Source organism: Dendrobates tinctorius, unplaced genomic scaffold (assembly GCF_039654945.1).
Source record: "Dendrobates tinctorius isolate UK_male_01 unplaced genomic scaffold, ASM3965494v1 ptg000257l, whole genome shotgun sequence".
NCBI classification, from domain to species: domain Eukaryota; kingdom Metazoa; phylum Chordata; class Amphibia; order Anura; family Dendrobatidae; genus Dendrobates; species Dendrobates tinctorius.
This window is the reverse complement of record NW_027361924.1, coordinates 1,469,589-1,489,675: the sequence shown is the minus strand read 5'-3', so window position 1 is coordinate 1,489,675 and position 20,087 is coordinate 1,469,589. Positions and strand designations below refer to the sequence as shown.

The following is a 20,087-nucleotide window of genomic DNA, read 5'->3' as shown; positions in this document are numbered from 1 at the left end:
CCATAAGCTATCACATAGTATGTAATATAAGCACCATACTGCATGATGTCCAAATAATATTGTCATATGTTGGCCAATTAACACTAACAAATTAATAGACTGTATGGAGTCTATATAACAGTGCAGAAATATTACCAACCAAATATCATCTTCAAACATAAAGTAGTCTTTCAACAGTGCCGTACAATTCATGGTGGTGGTCACAAGCTTAGTTGATAGCACAGGTTGCACAACCCTAAGGCTAGCACTTGCCTTGGGGACAATGACTGATTTCCAGGTGTCTCTGAAGCTTCATTTTCAAAAAGGGTTAAACCCTTTTAAAAGGCAAATGCATTGATCATTTCTTTGTGCTTTCTTTTATTTCCTAGTTTGCCACTATTGAAAATCTCACCTTAAATCAATGTATGGGACTTATCGAAGCATCTGAAATATTGACTTCTCCATCTCCAATAGACTATGAGATACGTATTTCAGCAGTCATCTCCTACCTGGAAAACAGGGGATATGAGACCTTACAATTATTCTTAATAAAAGTAAAAGCATATCTAATTCAGGTGAGTGGCGGTCTACCAGAAAATACAAAGCTACACGAAATCTTTCCGCATTAGGTCTTCTCAAATATTGTTCTCCAATGAGTTCATCTTGTTTTTTTTCTTCACAGTTTAATATCCAATTTATCGTCAACTTTAATGTCCGAAGCCTCTTCTTACAAGGGTTTTGGGGAATATTGGAACATAAGTTTGCAGAGTTCACCTCTAATGATTGGCTCGTCTGGTACACTGACTATTTGTCCTTCACCCTGTCTGCAATTACCAAACAACAACTTTCCATCCTCTCCAACGGTGTGGTGGAAGGCTGCTCCAACATGCAGTTCATGTATGTAGCATTTGACTTGACGTTGAAATGTTTTACGGAATAAGCTGTAATTGGCATCAAAAAGTTGAACATAAATCTATGTTCTAATCATTTTGTCAACCACAAATGATTTGGTGAGGAAGCACTTACAGTATGTGTAAACCTTATTTTGGGTTGATATAAATCAAAGCTGTAACAAGTTCTACTTTTGAGTTTTTGACAAAGAGAAACACAAAAATAAAATCCATATCAGGCATATTCGGCAGTCAGAAAGAAAGAATAGCACTCGGAGCATTAACCTTGAGCCTCATGTCATAGACACTATAGCAGAGATATTGCAAAAGACAACATTCAAGAAACAGTTGTCAAATTGAAAGAAGGTCTTCTCTTTTACACGACCAGCTCCACTCTTGGGTTGGCGTTTGGTATTACAGTTCAGCTCCATTCAAGTGATTATATCTCACAGTATCTCACAGACCACAAACAAGAGTAGCTCTGTTTTTTAGAAAAAAAGAACAACTCATTGAAGAAGTGTTAGCTAGGACAATTAGAGAGGGGTAAGGGGTACTTCACACCAAGCGAGATCGCTAGCGAGATCGCTGATGCGTCACCGATTTTGTGACGCAACAGCAATCTCGCCAGCGATCTCACTGTGTGTGGCATGCATCAGCGACGGCCCCCCCGCAAGGTATCGCTGATCGTGTAGGAATGTCCTGGGCCATTTTTTGATCGTTGGTCTCCCGCTGGCCAGCACGCATCACTGCGTGTGGCAGCAGGAGACCAACGATCAGCGAGCTCCCAGCGCTGGGACCTAGTATCCAGGGTAAACCGCGGTAACTAAGCGCGCGCGGCGCTTAGTTACCCGCTGTGTACCCTGGATACCAGCATGCTCATGCTGGGAGCTGGTATCCTAGATAAAGAGCTGGTAACTAAGAGCCGTGCGCGCTTAGTTACCCGCTGTTTACCCTGGATACCAGCTCCGAGCTCGAGCATGCTGGTATCCAGGGTATACAGCGGTTAACTAAGGCTGCGCACGCTTAGTTACCCACTGTTTACCCTGGATACTAGCGTGCTCGCTGGTCCTGATCGCTGGTGAGTCTGCCTGCTTGACAGCTCACCAGTGATCATGTAGCGACGCTCCAGCGATCCTGACCAGGTCGCATCGTTGAGGACCCTAAAGCTTTAAAACAAGCTTAGTATAGAAGGTCAAAGGGGTAATACATTTTCAACAATTTTTTTTGTAGAATTTGACATTTAATAGAACTATCATTCTTCACATCAAATATGTCACAGATCATTAGTAGACACAGTCCTGATTCCATTGGACAGAGCAGATTATTTATGCACTAAAAGTGAAAATCCTCTTGAATGAGGACAAGTAGACATCTTGAAAAATCGAACTTTTCATTGGACAAAGAATAAAATTTACTCAGAACGAATGCTATGCTGAACATTGCCAAAATTATTATAATGGAAATGAGAGTCTGTATTAAAAAATTTTTTGGCTTGCATTTCTTCTTTTAGTGTTGGAGGATTTGATGCTGTAATTGGGCAAATGAAGGACGAGGCAAAAACTGATGTTACCGACTGGATAGTAGGATATCTTCAGAATGACACAAGCAGTAAGTGACCACATTTAAAGAGAATGCCTTATTTATTTCTATTATTCGGTATTCAATATATGTCTATGGAAAGATAAGTCATGTTTGGTTTTTTCTAAAACGTTGCTATTTACTTTCAAAAATTGGGGTGTGTTTGCTTTATGGCAGCTGCAACGATTGGTCATTAATGGTCAAAAATATATCCATAGACTAATATACACTCCAGGACTGGATGGAGTACAGTTACTACCATATAGATGAAACAATGGCAGGGGAACTCTATACAAGACTGTATCTGTGCGCAAAGTGTGTAGCGCTATTTTCTAGGCTTCCAGAAATACAATAGCGTGGTCCTTAACTCACCCCATTAATGACTCTGCAGATCGATATTTCGTATAATGTCTCTGGTAACTCTGTTTCTTTACCAGATTACTCAAGTTTTATTATTTCTCTTTTAAAAGGATGCGTGCAAACTGGAGAAAATTGGTTGGAGATCAATTTCAAACAGTTTAAAGGGGAAGTCAGTGTTACAATAATAAAGGAGCTGAATCCCGATTTTGATTTGGTAAGAATGCAATTCCCTGATGGCAAAAAAAAAGCAACAAATCTTTTTAGGAAATCATAACTTTGTTTATAAACTATTTCTTACAATCTAAAAAAATTAATTCCTGTTGAAAGTAAATTTCCTATACTTCCCTATTGTATAGCATAGATGATGATTCTTTACGGTAAGAGCAGTGAGACTATGGAGTTTCTCGAGAGACAGATTCTTAGCTTTGGGTTTGGTACTGTTGCTTTGTCCTAGGTTTTGAATCCGACTCCGTAAAAATTACATGTCGTTTAAATTTGAATTTTATATTGTGAACCGATATAATTAAAGACAATTTCAGTACAGCGCTGTGGAATATGTTAACGCTATATAAAATATAAAAATATACAATATTTTAAGTAATGTGTCTTAGTTTGATCCAGGCTGGAAGGAGTGTGAAGAGTGGGCGGAACTTTACCGCTAATATGAGGCACTTAGTAACTGCTTCATTGAGATTTTGGGTTTATTTGGATCAAAATTAAACTTAATAATAATAGGTTGAAGTTCGTAGAGCCCATCAGAAGAAAAGATTTTGAGGGGCCCTCCCTCTTGTCTATACAGAACATTTTCCCTCCCACCTTATTATATGTTATTATGTTATTATATAGGACGTATAATAAGGTCTAATCGGTTGTTTTTGAACCATGTGATAGACTCTAGTGGAAAATTATTGTCCCTAAAGTCAGATCCATTGGGGTCTTCTACTGTTTTCTATTGCACCTTTGAAGCCCATTATTGAATCACAGCTTAAACCCATTGGAGGATCAGCTTGTACTCTTATAAGCCAAACCAACTACTGTAACACAGTTAATGTCCATATATTTTTGGATTGTGCACTGATAAAAAAGTCTTTCCATTTTGTTTGTCTTTCTAATACAGATCGAGTCATTATATCTATTTAACGCAGACCAGATAGCACAAACAGTATTCATCTTAACAGAAGCACACAGCAACGTAACCCTCATAGTGAAAATCTTTTCGTACCTCATAGTTGAAAACGATATTGAGAAGACAATTGAGAATTGTGGACAATTTTGGGAAGGTTTTAATAAACAACTGAGTCAGGTAATAACTTGAAGCTATTGCATTGCATACTTTCATTCAATTTTACAAATGCCATTTCAGAATTACTTGACAATCCTTTCTATGTATCTAAAACATTGGTGGTAATGGACAGCTAGCGCAAATCAATGATGAGTGTGCAAATGATTGCGGATGTTTTTTACCCTTTTACTTCGACAAGCATAAAAGAAAATGGAAAAATGTTACGGCCAGCACCCATATCACTATAAAATCAGAAGGTAGAGGGATAGGTTAGAATAATGTTCATTCACTGTAGCAAATGATGGGGTGCAGCAATTTTCTGCCAAGCAAAATAAAAAAAACAATAAACCTATAGTTGACAAAAAAAGAAAAAAAACAAAATACTGACTTTTGATAGGAAACAAGAAATCGTTTACAGAATTCCTTAAGGAGACGAAGGCGGTCTCTTTACCAGGTAAGATGTGGTATTTATCATCAGGTGTCACAGTGGGCCCTATGTTTCTCTATTAGTTCTTTTGTATTGTATCTACAATGGAATTACAACGATACAATAGAAGGTATTAATTATTCACATCTTTAGTCAGATTACTATCTTGAAAAGAGATTTCCTTGCAGCAAGAGGGAAGCAGAGATAAGGTTTCTATTACTTTTGGACTGGTAAAGACCCCATTGCGGTTCCTAAAAATCAGATTTTTTTTATTTTTGTGTAATGGACAGCATGCTGATGTCCATATTATAATTTGTTTTGACAGCAGAAACAATAATGAGTGATACAATAATATATAAGGTATTTAGATATTCACCCATCCCTGCACCTTCTTGATGCCAAGGAATGTTCTACATACTTCAGATCTATGAAATGTAATTACTCCAAATGTTTGATCTCACAATAATTATTGGTCAACTTTCGATCAGTTATTGTTGGCAAACATGGTATGGGATTTTTACTTCCTCATAAACAAAGCAATTAACATATGGAAAGACTTGTTTGCAATTATTACAATCAACCTCTAAAAATCAGTGCATGCATTATTTATATGGAACAATCATATCATTCAGATGATATAATTAGCTCTTATGTCTAACCTGTTTGACTGGGTCTATTGTCATTATAGTTCATTTTACAACTAATTAGTATGCTGGATTTTACTGGGGTTTCACTGGTGAAATATGTTTATACAGATTCTTAAAACTCCTAAAAAAAACATATTAATCAAGTTAAACTAAACATCAGGTTTAGACAAAAATAACCCCCTTATACCAATCTTTGCTTCTAAGCATTGGCTTAACATTTAACACAAACTCGTCCTTTTTATTAGCTATATAACAAATATTTTGCATCAACTCAGTGGCTATATTAAATTAGAGGTGGTGCAGGCATCTCAGTGATATTCCTAATTAGTTCTTATGTGGAAACCAATGATCTAAACCTCAGAATTCTACTCAATGAACATTTTATGTCTACAACATTTAATATGATAGAGAAATATATTGAATAGAGTTGTGATGGCAATTGTTGGTTTTCCTATGGCATTAATGATCTGGGTGATTGGATTTTACTAGTTGGATTTGCTTTACATACATCTTCACCTTTTGTTGCAGCTTTTTTTTTATATCCCTTTCCTCTATTTATTCAATAATTTCCCTTCTAAGGTTGTGGGAAAAATATTAGAAAATGCAAATGCAAAAAGTGTATTTTGAAAAATAAAAACAACTTTTGGGGATTTTAACCCCTTCCTGACATCCGACGGTATATCCCGTCCATGGGACCTGGGCCCCTATGCCCATGGACGGGATAGTACGTCGGGCGCGATCAGCGGCGCCCACGTGATGAGCGCCGCTGATCGCGGCCGGGTGTCAGCTGATTATCACAGCTGACACCCGGCACTATGTGTCAGGGGTGGTCACGACACGTTAACCCCTTGCACACCGCGATCAAACATGATCGCGGTGTACCGGGAGTTAAAGGGAAGCATCGGCAGGGAGGGGGCTCCCTCCGTGCTTCCCTGAGCCCCCCACGGCAGCGCAATGTGCAGCGCTGCTGCGGGGGACTCCTTTCCTCCAGGCCCCCGAATCCAAGATGGCGACGGGGGCCTTCGGGGACCTGAGGAAGCTGGCTGCCTCAGTGCCTGTAAAGCGCAGGCATGAGGAAGCCTTCTGCAGTGCCTGTGTCAGATCGCTGATCTGTCACAGTGATCTGTGATGTGACAGATCAGCGATCTGTCACAGGACAGTGATGTCCCACCTGGGACTATTTAATAAAGTAAAAAAAAAAAAAAAAAAAAGTGTTAAAATAATTTTAAAAAAATCGGCAAATAAATTAGAAAAAAAAAAAATATTCCCCCAATAAATCCATTTTTTGGAAATAATAAAAAAAAAAAACAATAAAAGTGACTGGGATGATTTAGCGAATCCTGCTTTGAGCAGGGGGTTGGACCAGATGGCCCAGGAGGTCCCTTCCAACTCTACGATTCTATGATTCTATGATTCTACACATATTAGGTATCGCCGCTTCCGTAACGACCCGCCCTATAAAACTGTCCCATTAGTTAACCCCTTTAGCGAACCCCTTAAAAAATAAAAATAAAAAACGAAGCAAAAAATAATGATTTATTATCATACTGCCAAACAAAAAGTGTAATAACGCGCGATCAAAAAGACGTATATAAATATCCATGGTACCGCTGAAAACGTCATCTTGTCCCGCAAAAAACGAGCCATCATACAGCATCATCAGCAAAAAAATAAAAAAGTTATAGCTCGCAGAATAAAGCGATGCAAAAATAATTATTTTTTATATAAAATAGTTTTCATTGCATAAAACCGACAAAAACATAAAAACATAAAAAACCGACCTAAATGAGGTATCGCTGTAACCGTACTGACCCGAAGAATAAAACCGCTTTATCAGTTTTACCGCACGCGGAACGGTGTAAACGCACCCCCCCAAAAGAAATTCATGAAACGCTGGTTTTTCTTCATTCTGCGTCCCAAAAATCGGAATAAAAAGCAATCAAAATATTTCACGTGCCCGAAAATGGTACCAATAAAAACGTCAACTCGTCCTGCAAAAAATAAGACCTCACATGACCCGGTGTGTCAAAATACGGAAAAATTATAGCTCTCAATATGTGGTGATGCAAAAACTATTTTTACAATAAAAAGCGTCTTTTAGCGTGCGACAGCTGCCAAAAATAAAAACCGCCATAAATAGTAAATCAAACCCCCTGTTATCACCCCCTTAGTTAGGGAAAAATAATAAAATTAAAAAAATGTATTTATTTCCATTTTTCCATTAGGGATAGGGCTAGGGTTAGGGCTAGGGGTGTGTTGGGGTAGGGTTAGGGCTAGGGTTAGGGTAGGGTTAGGGTTAAGGTTAGGGCTAGGGTTAGGGTTAGGGCTAGGGGCATGTTGGGGTTCGGGTTGGAGTTAGAATTGGGGGTTTCCACTGTTTGGGCACATCAGGGGCTCTCCAAATGCAACATGGCGTCTGATCTCAATTCCAGCCAATTCTGAGTTGAAAAAGTCAAATGGTGCTCCTTCCCTTCCAAGCTCTGCCATGCGCCCAAACAGTGTTTTACCCCCACATGTAGGGTATCAGCCTACTCAGGACAAATTGCAAAACAATTTTTGGGTCCAATTTCTCCTGTTACCCTTAGGAAAATAAAAAATTGGGGGCAAAAATATCATTTTTGTGGAAAAAAATGATTTTTTTATTTTCACGTCCGAGTGTTATAAACTTCTGTGAAGCACTTGGGGGTTCAAAGTGCTCACCACACATCTAGATAAGTTCCGTGGGGGGTCTAGTGTCCAAAATGGGGTCACTTGTGGGGAGTTTCAATAGTTTAGGTACATCAGGGGCTCTCCAAAGGCAACATGACACCCGCAGACCATTCCATCAAAGTCTGCATTCCAAAACGTCACTACTTCCCTTCCGAGCCCCGACGTGTGCCCATACAGTAGTTTTCTCCCACATATGGGGTATCAGCATACTCAGGACAAATTGGACAACAACTTTTAAGGTCCAATTTCTCTTGGTACCCTTGGGAAAATAAAAAAATGGTGACTAAAAGATCATGTTTGTGGAAAAAATACGAATTTTTTATTTTCACGCCCGGGCGTTATAAACTTCTGTGAAGCACTGGGGGGGTCAAAGTGCTCACCACACATCTAGATAAGTTCCTTAGGGGGTCTAGTTTCCAAAATGGTGTCATTTGTGGGGGGTTTCCACTGTTTTGGTACATCAGGGGTTTTCCAAACGCGACATGGTGTCCTCAATTCCAGCCAAAAACGTCAAATGGTGCTGCTTCCCTTCCGAGCTCTGCCATGCGCCCAAATAGTGGTTTACCCCCACATGTGGGGTATCAGCGTACTCAGGACAAATTGCACAATAACTTTTAGGGTCCTGTTACCCTTGGGAAAATAAAAATTGGGGTGAAAAGATCATTTTTGTGGAAAAAATATCATTTTTTAATTGTACCGCTGTACGTTATAAACTTTTGTAAAGCCCTTGTGGGTTCAAAGTTCTCACCACATATCTAGATAAGTTCCTTGGGGGGTCTAGTTTCCAAAATGGGGTCACTTGTAGGGGGTTTCCACTGTTTAGGTACATCAGGGACTCTCCAAACGTGACATGGCGTCCAATCTGAATTCCAGCCAATTTTGCATTGAAAAAGTCAAACGGCGCTCCTTCCATTCTGAGCTCTGCCATGCGCCGAAACAGTCGTTCCCCCCCACATATCAGGTATCTGCGTACTCAGGACAAATTGCACAATAACTTTTGCAGTCCAATTTCTCCTGTTACCCTTGGTAAAATAAAAAAAAAAAATTGAACCTGAATTATTTTTTTTATGAAAAAAAGTTAGATGTTCATTTTTTTTTAAATATTCAAAAAAATTCCTGTGACGCACCTAAAGGGTTAATAAACTTCTTGAATGTGGTTTTGAGCACCTTAAGGGGTGCAGTTTTTAGAATGGTGTCACTTTTGGGTATTTTCTATCATATAGACCCCTCAAAGTGGCTTCAAATGTGATGTGGTCCTAAAAATAAAATGGTGTTGTAAAAATGAGAAATCGCTGGTCAACTTTTAACCCTTATAACTTCCTAACAAAAAAAAATTTTGGTTCCAAAATTGTGCTGATGTAAAGTAAACATGTGGGAAATGTTAGTTATCAAGTTTTTTGTGTGCCGTATCTCTGTGATTTAAGGGCATAAAAATTCAAAGTTGGAAAATTGCGAAATTTTCAAAATTTTCGCCAAATTTCCGTTTTTCTCACAAATAAACGCAAGTTATTTAAATGAAATTTTACCACTAACATGAAGTACAATATGTCACGAGAAAACAGTGTCAGAATCACCGGGATCCATGGAAGCGTTCCAGAGTTATGACCTCATAAAGGTACAGTGGTCAGAATTGTAAAAATTGGCCCGGTCATGAACGTGCAAACCACCCTTGGGGGTGAAGGGGTTAAGAAAGATTAGTGATTTGGGTAGCATTAAAAAAAAAAAAAAATGTATAAGATTAGCAATAAAGATGTTCTTCAATAAACGCTTGCTGCCATATTTTTTTGGAACTGCAAAGCACTTCAGTTATTTCACATATTGAACTTAGTGCCCTCTTATATTTTTGTGATTTCACATAATGTTTACACTTTACAGTTTTTCAACCAATGACATAGCATGAATTGAATATGGTGTATGCTACCTTCAATTGTCTTACAGTACTAATATTGGGCAATAGGTGGAGCTGGGAACTCCGACATCCATACTTTTCTAGCACACATAGCTATTTCCTATTCTTTTGCTACTGTCAAGAAAGGATTGTCTGAGTAACTATGAAAAGGCAGACTGAAGAAGTCTATGGACTGCTAATGAATTTCCAAAAAAATATACCCATCTCATAATATCGGAGGCATATTGATAGAAGAAATCCACTAGAGTTGGATTTTTTTTTGTTTCATTGTTCCTAAAAAGTGATCCTATCTACTTGTGTTATGGTGGGTAATCCAATGCTTGTTGCAAGCTGGTGAGAGGGCATCCCTCTTTATAAATTGAATTATAACACCAACTGGCTCATTCTGAATAGCACTGATTTCACTGAAAAGTAATGACATTACAGACTCAATATTTTAATGTGTTTACACCAATACACTTCATAGTATATAGATAATGGAGGTGAAATGCCCACATATACCAAATACATGCTGTACATACGATGGCATCCACACACATACATATGCGCATGCATATAAAGTACATACAGACACATATACATTACATACATATATACAAACATACGCATAACCATATACATACATATGCACACACATATATAGTCCCAGCAAAAAAACACACATATGAACAGCAAACTAGGGCACACAAATCACCACATTTACAGACAGAGCTATTTATCTGAAGCATTGCGGTGTGCTGTTCAGTCAAAAAACGGAGGTGCTTGCATGAAGAAACATGAGTTTTCCAATGTATTATGAAAAAAGAAGTAGAATGCAGCACTCACCAATGAAGCTGAAACACTGTGCTTCTTTATTTCACATAAATTCCATCACGAGATATGTGGACATGCAGGACGTTAGAGGAATGCTAGGGGAGGGAGGTGTCGGACAACGGCCATTTCGCGATTACTCACTTCTACGGGTCTAGGTGGACCCGTAGAAGTGAGTAATCGCGAAATGGCCGTTGTCCGACACCTCCCTCCCCTAGCATTCCTCTAACGTCCTGCATGTCCACATATCTCGTGATGGAATTTATGTGAAATAAAGACGCACAGTGTTTCAGCTTCATTGGTGAGTGCTGCATTCTTCTTCTTTGTTTCATAATACATTGGAACACACATATATGTCCGCATACATACACAAATCAAAAATATCCAGAATAGACCTACATAACTATTGATACCTAACACACACGTGCTTACAAATAGTTATCCGTAGAAACACACTAAAAAACATAATTTATGCCTTGTGTGTGGTTTAAAGTTTAACCTATATCTCGGTGAGACCCCAACCAGCTCTTTTTTTTTCCATGACCAGATAAAATGTCTCTTATTATTAGGTTCTGTTGAAAAAAAAAAAATCTTATTGATTTCCAACACATTTACTTCTTTTGTGCAGACTGACGACTTCACTGCGGAAGTAAAAGTAAAATTGCTTGAACTGACGACGGCTGAGCTTTCTTTGCAATATTCCATATTCACATCAGAACAATGGTACCTGTGGTTTGCCATCAGATTTAAGTTCGTGATACCACAGGTTACCGTAGATAACCTTGCTCAAATCCCATTGAACATTTCTTGTGACTCCTACCAAGCTGTGTAAGTGATGCCGAATAGAAGTAATATCTTACTAGTATGGGTATTTTTTATTCATTTCTCAAGTATCCACGTGTCATAGATTTATACGTTAGTAAAACACAGGTTAACGTTTATCCAATCGGATAATCAGAAAGAAAGTGCTAAAGTCCCAACAATCGAAATGAAGCCCTCTTCTCGAAACGGGTTTACGCCACTTCAAATCAAAACCACCTGGAGCTAGAGAATCTAGTATTCTTTTTACCCCCATTCCTCTTGCGATGTGTCTTCCTTATTGCTCGCTAGCATTGTAGTGACTTACGGAAGGAGAGCTGAATCTAAGAAGATGAAGAATATGGCCCAAATTAATTGAGACTTACAGCAGAAGGATGAGCTGTTGCGTATGGTGCATACACCTTACAAAGCTCCAAGAGGCAGGAGATGCATCTAGGAGAAAATATAGAGTAACATAAGAACATAACCAAGCTAGGTCAGGCCCACAGGAGGACACGTGAATTCCCCAGTGCGCCCTCCAATCCCCCATATGGGCACTAGTTGGCACAATAGAATTATTTCACAATCATCATTTATTTAACAAACCATCCAGAAATGATTCTGAGAAGATGAAGATTGTGACCAAAATTAGTTAACTCCGACAGCAGAGGGGTGGTCTGTTTCGTAAGGCACATACGCCATCTCCAAGTGGAGGGAAACGCATCAAGGAAAAAATATGCCACAATACAAGGGTATAATCCCACTCCTCATTCATTTAGCAAGTACATTTGTGAATGTAATACTTGCATGTAGCTAAAGTTACTGTTAGGTCACTTACTGATAGGCCCAGTCCAACTCTGGCCATAGCTACATGGGCTAAAGAGGTAATTGTTGTACTTAACCCTGTTACCCTACAAGGTCCAAATACCCCTCAACCACATTAGATGGGAAGATCAGAATTACCCATGGCACATGGTGGGTTTGGGCTCTGTTATAGATCTAGTAATACACCTCTGCCTCAACAGCAAAGGATATCCAGTGAACGTTGATGCATACATTTAAGTTAATGCGATTTCAATTTAAAGTAAAAAAAAAAAATAACTTCCTGTCATATTACAGCATCTATGGGCTGAGTGGAAGCTATGAAGAAACTGGCGAAACAAGCCGGGATGCCGTCTACAACTTCATTATCTCATTCTTTACAAAGGGTGAGTACATTGTGCCAACTAATTAGACAAAACGTAAAAAAACAAAACAAAAAACATCTACATCATTATCAACCATTATTGCCATTACCAAGAAGCATTAGGATTCATACTTGCTTTTGTTGTATTCTTCCTAGGCACAAAATGCTTTGATTCAGAAGTCAGCACTGTGAGCTTCATGGAAACATTTGTGGGATATTACAGATTTATGTTTACTTATGAACAGCTCATACAATACTTCATAGGATTCAATGCCGTAAGTATTAATATAGCTAAGTTAGATCTAAAACGTGAATGAGGTAATTCTACAAATATAATAAAAATGTATACTTTTTTTTTATTATAAAATCCTGGATATTTTGATCTACAGTTTATTTTTTTTGACCTGTAGTTGGAACACCTGTCTGAAGAAGCGGACATGTCCCTTTAATGAACTTGCACAATAATGTTCTCACATTTTTACTTTTCTTTTAGTTTGAGGAAGGAGTCTTATCAACAATGTCTGTAGAACAGATAGGAGACATGATGGTTGTGGCCAATGTGTATGAAAGCTTAGAGCTGGCTGGTAAAGCTTTTGCGTACCTGGAGACACTTCCAATCGAGAGTGTGGATATCTGTTTTGCCCAGTTCACCGCAACAGCCATAAAGGTAAGTTTCATAAGCTGTAAAATACATGAAATTACTCCTCAAACTGTTAATCAACGATTGATCGCTCAGATGAAGAACGTTAAGACTGCACTTAATCATTATTGGCTCTGCAGAATGGCCGAGAGCATGAAAGCACGACGATGGAAGATATTTTTCAGCTCAATGTAATTGATACAATGGTGCTCGCTTGTCTTATATTTCTATGGTTTACGTATATGATATTAATGTGGTTTGAGATACCAAGAACGAGTCAAACCAATATTTTTGTTTGGATTCCCTACAGAATAATATCAACATTGTAAACTTCAGTGTCGGACAGTTCATCCTTCAAAGTTACTTAACCATCATACAGCCCAGCTTAGCAACATACAGCCATGCTCAAACTATACAATTATTCCAAAACAGAATTTCAATCTTCATAAAATTCTTCACAAAGTCCACTTTGGAATCCTTTGCCGTTGAGGACTGCGATACCCTGGCGGTCATGTAAGTGATAACGATAATCAGAATGAGACAGAAATAGAAGGGTACATGGATTCATGTGATCAATAATATATATATATATAGTCCTATTAACAAATGTATACATCACATCGAGCGAGTTTGTCTCCTTACTTCGACTCTCCTTTTCAGTCCCGAATTTAGTTGAGTTGCAATTCCTGAAAATGGCATCTATTGTAGACTTGATGAATTGGAAGGAAATTAGAACCTATTAGAAAAAGTGAATACTTATAATCTGTTTAGCTGGATATTTGAAAAAGGTCTCTGACCACCATCCCACCTCCAACCCATTGAAAGGAGTTCTGCAGGATAAGAAATACTTGGTTAGTTTGTTCCAAAAACAGCCCCAAATCTGTCTGTTAGTTGTGTGTAGTATTGTAGTTCGGTTCAATTTATTAGCACAGATTTGCAATACCAGATACAACCCAAGGACAGGTGTAGTGTTGTTTTTGGAAGCAACCACAAATATTTTTTTTAAATCTTTTACTTAGATCAGTGGTTCCCAAACTCCAGTCCTCGCGAACCCCAACAGGCCATGTTTTCAGGATTTCCATAGTGTTACACATGTGAGAGAATTCCTGATGCCTTGATGATACTTCCATTACCTGTGAAATACTAAGGAAATCCTGAAAACATGACCTGTTGGGGTCCGCGAGGAATGGAGTTTGGGAACCACTGACTTAGATGGTATCTCTGTTTTGGGTGGACTACTATTTCTTTGCTATTTCAAACCTTTTTTTTAACATCCTACCAATTTCTATTATTCTTTTTTTTAGTGTGAATGAGTTGGACAAAGGATTCTCTAGCATGACCCTAGAAACTCAGCAGGACATCGCATCCTGGATTATGGACCGTCTGAAGTCCTCAAATCTCAATGGTAAATGTCATAGTGAAGTTTCAAGGCTGCGTGTTGTGTTAGCGGAACGTTCACATATGAGTTATAGGAAAACTTCCAGAATGTTGGGAAAAAAAAAATTAATTTGTTTATATTTTTTTATTTTTAATAAATCATGTGATTAACTGTGCGAACAAAAGTAAAAGAAACATCTAAATTTCGATGCCATTTTCTTACTGTTGGGTTTCATATCTTTTAAGGATGTGGAAGCATTTATCAGACTACATCGGTATGGGTGGAAAGTACAATGAAGAGCTTCGTCTCAGTTGTTCCCATAACGCAGATTAAAGAAGTTTTTTCTGAATTTGACGTTGTAAGTCATTACACAATAATAATCATTAATGAATATTAAAGGGGTCGTTTACTTTTTTAAGAGGGTCCTTCAAAAGTTAGCTAAACACAGGTCCCCCAGTGATCAGTTGTAATGTTTATGGGATTCTCAAGGAAAATATTCAATTCCTTTGCAGCATCACAGCGGGAAATTGTGGGTATCTATAGGTTGATAAAAACAAAGTCAACTGAAATATGATGTATTTTCACTTGCCAGATTGCAGTCATCAACAGCACCAGCGTCCTGCAGAAGGTTGAGTTTATCTTCAGCAACCAAGGAATTTTGGCATCTCTTGAGACAGTCAATATCGTGTTGGCTTCCTTCTATGAAGGCGACAATGTTGTAACTACCTCGGAGATATACTCATTTTGTTATGAGTTCAACCAGAAGTATGAAGGTGTAAGTATTATTGTTTTTCTTGGTATTACTTAATACTTTATTCATAAAAACATCATAATACTTTTTTTTTTAATTATTCCGGAGTAACACCAAGATCTTTGTTTTGTAGCTCACTGTCCAAAACATGTCATATGAAGTGCAACAGGAGATCTTTACTTTCCTCTTTACGAGCTGGATACAAAATCTGAACTCAATGTCAGCAGAACAAATTTTACTGTTTGAGGAAAATTTCAAGTTCTTCCTTTCGGGTGTTAGTGTGACTGCCTTGAACGTAATCCCAGCAAAGATGGGCTGCAATGTGTACCATACCATGTGAGTAGCAGTTCCTGCCTGTCTATACTATAATCCAGTAGTCCCCAACCTTTCTTACCTTGAGTGCCACATTCAGGTCTGAAAAATGGTCACAGGCCCTCTACTCACAAACATAGTGACATCCAGCTCCTGTCTCCACTACATTAGTGACATCAAGAGCCCCATTATTGGTATAATGACAGCCAAAGCTTCCCCACAGAAATAATACTAAGGAGGAAGTATACTTCCATCAAGTAGTTCCCACCATACCCTCATTGATTCTCGTAATAAGCGCTCCCACCTATTGTGAATGCTGGATCCCGTGTTATCTACTGCATATAGAGGTGTATTTAGTAATTGTACAGGAGGAGGAGGTGAGCTGTGATATCACCTACTGTGAATGCTGGATCCCATGTTATCTACTGTATATAGAGATTTTATCAGTCATTGTACAGGAGAAGGAGGAGGAGGTGAGCTGTGATATATAATATTGTGAATGGTGGATCCCATGTTATCTACTGTATCTAGAGATCTTATCAGTCATTGTACAGGAGGAGGAGGAGGTGGGCTGTGATATATCATATTGTGAATGGTGGATCCTGTGCTATCTACTGTATATAGAGGTGTTATCAGTCATTGTGCAGGAGGAGGAGATGAGCTGTGATCTTTTTATAGAAGTGTCACCTATCACTGTAATTTCACCTGTGATAATCAATCACATATTGCCAGCATTTCCCCTGTCAGTTATATTTTTGAAGACAAGTAAGGAAGGTTATGGTAGTTTTAGAGCAAAGAGGCCAAAGATGGGGTAGAGACTGAATGTTTTTGGCTCAATGTTCCCTATAAGAGGTCTTTATAAATCAGCACTGACTTGCTTGTCCAGATAAAGTGAATACTACCAAGCATAAGTATTGAAATAATAATACAAATCATTGTGTATCTTTTCAGCTTTTCAGCTCTAAGCAGTGTCATCAAAGACTTAAGTGAGAATATGAAAAAATCCATTTTTGATGCAATGATTATATACCTTGATGCCCAATCCACTGGATCATCAGGTGACCATATATATATACACTAAGAGCTAAAATATGTCTTTAAATAAGAAAAAAATACTTGATATTTATCCTTCTTTTTGTGATCCAACAGATGTCTGCGGAATCTTGTACACGGACAGTGTAACCTATGTCACCAACATTTTCTTTGGTTTCTTCGAATATGCCAGTTCCTATCAGATGGCTGCCTATTACGGAGAATTCAATGTGGTAGGTGGACTCTGACAGGGACAGTTGGGACAGATAATTGTCTATCTTTTGGCATGCAAGCTCGGCTATGCCAAACGTACGTGTTTTTAATCAGGAGCAAGATGCCAGATGCTTATGATGGCTCATTGTCTTCCAAGAGAACAAAAGGATCATGCAATAAAATTCAACATGCCCGATCCTTTCCCTCTTCTATCTTTATATGTCTGGGAAGAGTAGACGGTTAACCATTCTTGATGGAATTGAGAGGATCATCTCTAAAACAAATGGAAGCCTTTGCTTTAGATCTATAGAGAATACAAAAAGCAGCAATAATTTATTTCTAACATTGGCTCCACAATGGCTGCCAACCTTGAATGACTTAAGAATTTGACTTTGGACCTTTGACTAAATTGTGTACTTTATCTTCTGAATTTCATATCCCAATAGTATGCAGTCCTCCCTCTGTGCAGTGGTGAGCAACTGGGTAACCTGTTCATGAGCAGCACTGCCATTACTAACGAATTTGAAGCCATCCAGATATTTGTGGATCTTGGAAAGCGTGACTTCCAAGCAATCTCTAGCTTCTTGACTGAGTGCACGAGGATTGCTAAAGAGGTAAGATTTTATATATTACGGTGGTAATAGCAATTGTTCTCTAGTCAATCAGCACACTAGATAGAGTGATTGAAAATCTCAGCTACATTGGTGGTGGTGTTTTTTTTTTCGAAATGCTTTTTCTCAACAATTTGGGGAAACCAGCTCTTCCTTTCCTCTGTTCCTTTGCTACAAACACCCTACAAAACATGACATTATTTTCTTTTTTGATATTCCTTCTCTAGAAAGAGATTGTGTCATTACCCAATGCCAATATCGCATCATATTTATATAATGCTGTCTGGAAAACAATGTCTGAACATCTAAAAACAGAAGCCGACTTCCAATGGTTTTCAGAAAACGCCTTACTTATTATATCCAGTGTTACTGCCGAATCTATTAACGCCATTCAAGCCCCTGATTGCAATTCTCAAAGATTCCTGTAAGTTTTTATTACTGGTGTCACAATATAACAAATATATTTATACTCCAAGACGAAGCATACGGGATATTTTTGTTTATTGAAGATTGTTTGTTTTTCCGCATGTAGGATTGGAGCTTTCAGTAAAGTATACAGTAAACAGGATAAGAGCCAACGGGATTCTATGTATGAAAACATCAAAGAATTTAATGAGGCACAGATAGAAAGATCAGGTAATACTTGAAAATCACAAATCTCCAATCTGTAGCTTTCTAGATGTAGCAAACATATGACTTCCAGCCTTTCCTACCAAGCTATGGATTTCAGTACATGCCGGGAGTTGTAGATGTACCGGATCTTGAGTCAAAAGTTAGAGATCACAAGTTTAGGCAGGAAATGGTCAAATTGCTCCATTATTGACTTACGTTAACTTCTTATACTCCATAAGCCAGGATATTATATTGAACTATGATGGATGTATATTACATCACCCATATTATAATATGTCAATTTCTTGGCACTTAGAATTTTTTGTTTCTTTTCCCAGGATCTGCTTGTAAGACAGACTCAGGAAACAGTAGCGATTGGGTATCTTTCTTCTATGGAAGCTATGACGAAATGGCTTCATATCAGGAATTTAAGCAATACAATCCCGACTTCTCCGCAGTAAGTAATTGAAGCTAAAGATGTACGAGTTCTATTACGAAGTTTAGTTTTATTGTTTTCTTCTGCATTCTTACACCCCTTTAACTGATGCCATAAAATGATTTCAAACGCACATTTATACGTTACACAATTTGTTCCGTAGCGTGATGCACTGGTTGTATTCTCCGGGACGCAATGTGCAGACTACTGTATTGATGTGGGAGGACTGAAAGTTGAGGAGATAATTCTCGCCATCTATGAAAGCTTCGACTCAGCACAGAAAGTGGAAGAGTTTTTGGTGCAATTGAATGCAATCGCTGCGGTAGGTTTCCAAAGTAGGGAGGCGTCGTAAATGTGTCTTATGCGGAATCACTGCCGGTTGGGAAGCGTTAGATGCTGTTATTGAAACCAGTTGACTGGCCATATTAAAACTGTAGGATCTATTAGCTTCTTGTCCGGAGTTTACAATATACATGTCCGTTGTATTGCAGGTCGAGCTGCATAGCAGTGCATTTGTGAGCGTCATTCTATCAAGATCAATAGAAATTATCTCTGTAGATTTTATCACATTCACAGTAGAAGAATGGACTTACTGGTTCCAGGTTGTCTTCGGGAATATCCTCTATGTTATCACGGAATCCGATATACAGCATATTGGCTTCCCACTACCCTGTGCTTCCTATCAGTCACTGTGAGTAAATCCACTGTAATCAATGCAACGTATGCTAATTCTATCTAGTCTTAGGGGTGCCATATACATGAAATAGCTGATAGCTTAAAGTTTGATCACTCTGCCATGGGTGCAGCCATCCATAGTCTCATTCTGATGGTCCTCAACTATATTGCACATAGAAACAGCTCCACTCTTGCTATTAGGCTGTGTCAGGTATTGCAACGCAGCCTCATCTAAGTGAATACAAAGAGCTGCAACACCAGATTGAGTAGAGAAAGATGGCGCTGTTTTTGACCCCTTTTTTTCTAGTCTTATACAACCCCTTTATGGATAACCAGGCAGGGCCTAACCTTCGTTTGACTTCATACCATATATCTGAAAATTATTGTAAAAAAAAAACAATATACAGAACAATTTTGTGAAAAATACCTTCATATAGACAAAATGTGATGTCAAAAACCTGATTCTTATGGCCAGCTGCTTCTGACAATGCTTTTACTTACAGCGTACAAGCCCTCACCATTGTCTATAATCAGATGTCAGAGGACGTCAGAAAGACCGTATACAACTCTTGTATCAGACCTCAGCTCAGTACGGTTCCCGTTGTAAATGGTAAGTCTATGGTCCGTTTCTTTGGTGCTAATCCGTAACTCTAGTGTACCGATTCCAAGGATTATTTATGGATTATGTCTATAAATCTGACTATAACTCTCAGCTGAATTGCTCAGTTCTAGAAGGTGATAGATAAGAAAAAAAAAGGACTGTGAAGTCAGCTCACCACTGTGTAGACTCCTCGCTAGACAGCTGGCACTCAGCACGGTTCCATTGAAGAAAACATATGTAACAACAGGAGG

At 38.4% G+C, this 20,087-nt stretch overlaps 1 protein-coding gene across 1 annotated transcript in view; it reads left to right on the top strand.

Annotated features, from left to right (window-relative positions):
- Positions 1 to 20,087, top strand: part of LOC141069111 (uncharacterized) — a 46,050-nt gene that overhangs the window by 9,497 nt on the left and 16,466 nt on the right. The window contains exons 15-37 of the mRNA XM_073558429.1: positions 369 to 554; positions 662 to 876; positions 2,380 to 2,477; positions 2,918 to 3,021; positions 3,925 to 4,110; positions 11,220 to 11,419; positions 12,509 to 12,597; positions 12,732 to 12,850; positions 13,069 to 13,242; positions 13,526 to 13,728; positions 14,520 to 14,620; positions 14,839 to 14,951; positions 15,186 to 15,368; positions 15,478 to 15,680; positions 16,608 to 16,714; positions 16,806 to 16,921; positions 17,348 to 17,515; positions 17,740 to 17,936; positions 18,045 to 18,148; positions 18,463 to 18,581; positions 18,724 to 18,882; positions 19,052 to 19,251; positions 19,739 to 19,845. Of these exons, the coding sequence (XP_073414530.1) occupies positions 369 to 554; positions 662 to 876; positions 2,380 to 2,477; positions 2,918 to 3,021; positions 3,925 to 4,110; positions 11,220 to 11,419; positions 12,509 to 12,597; positions 12,732 to 12,850; positions 13,069 to 13,242; positions 13,526 to 13,728; positions 14,520 to 14,620; positions 14,839 to 14,951; positions 15,186 to 15,368; positions 15,478 to 15,680; positions 16,608 to 16,714; positions 16,806 to 16,921; positions 17,348 to 17,515; positions 17,740 to 17,936; positions 18,045 to 18,148; positions 18,463 to 18,581; positions 18,724 to 18,882; positions 19,052 to 19,251; positions 19,739 to 19,845 (3,451 nt within the window). The remainder of the gene's footprint in view (positions 1 to 368; positions 555 to 661; positions 877 to 2,379; positions 2,478 to 2,917; positions 3,022 to 3,924; positions 4,111 to 11,219; positions 11,420 to 12,508; positions 12,598 to 12,731; positions 12,851 to 13,068; positions 13,243 to 13,525; positions 13,729 to 14,519; positions 14,621 to 14,838; positions 14,952 to 15,185; positions 15,369 to 15,477; positions 15,681 to 16,607; positions 16,715 to 16,805; positions 16,922 to 17,347; positions 17,516 to 17,739; positions 17,937 to 18,044; positions 18,149 to 18,462; positions 18,582 to 18,723; positions 18,883 to 19,051; positions 19,252 to 19,738; positions 19,846 to 20,087) is intronic.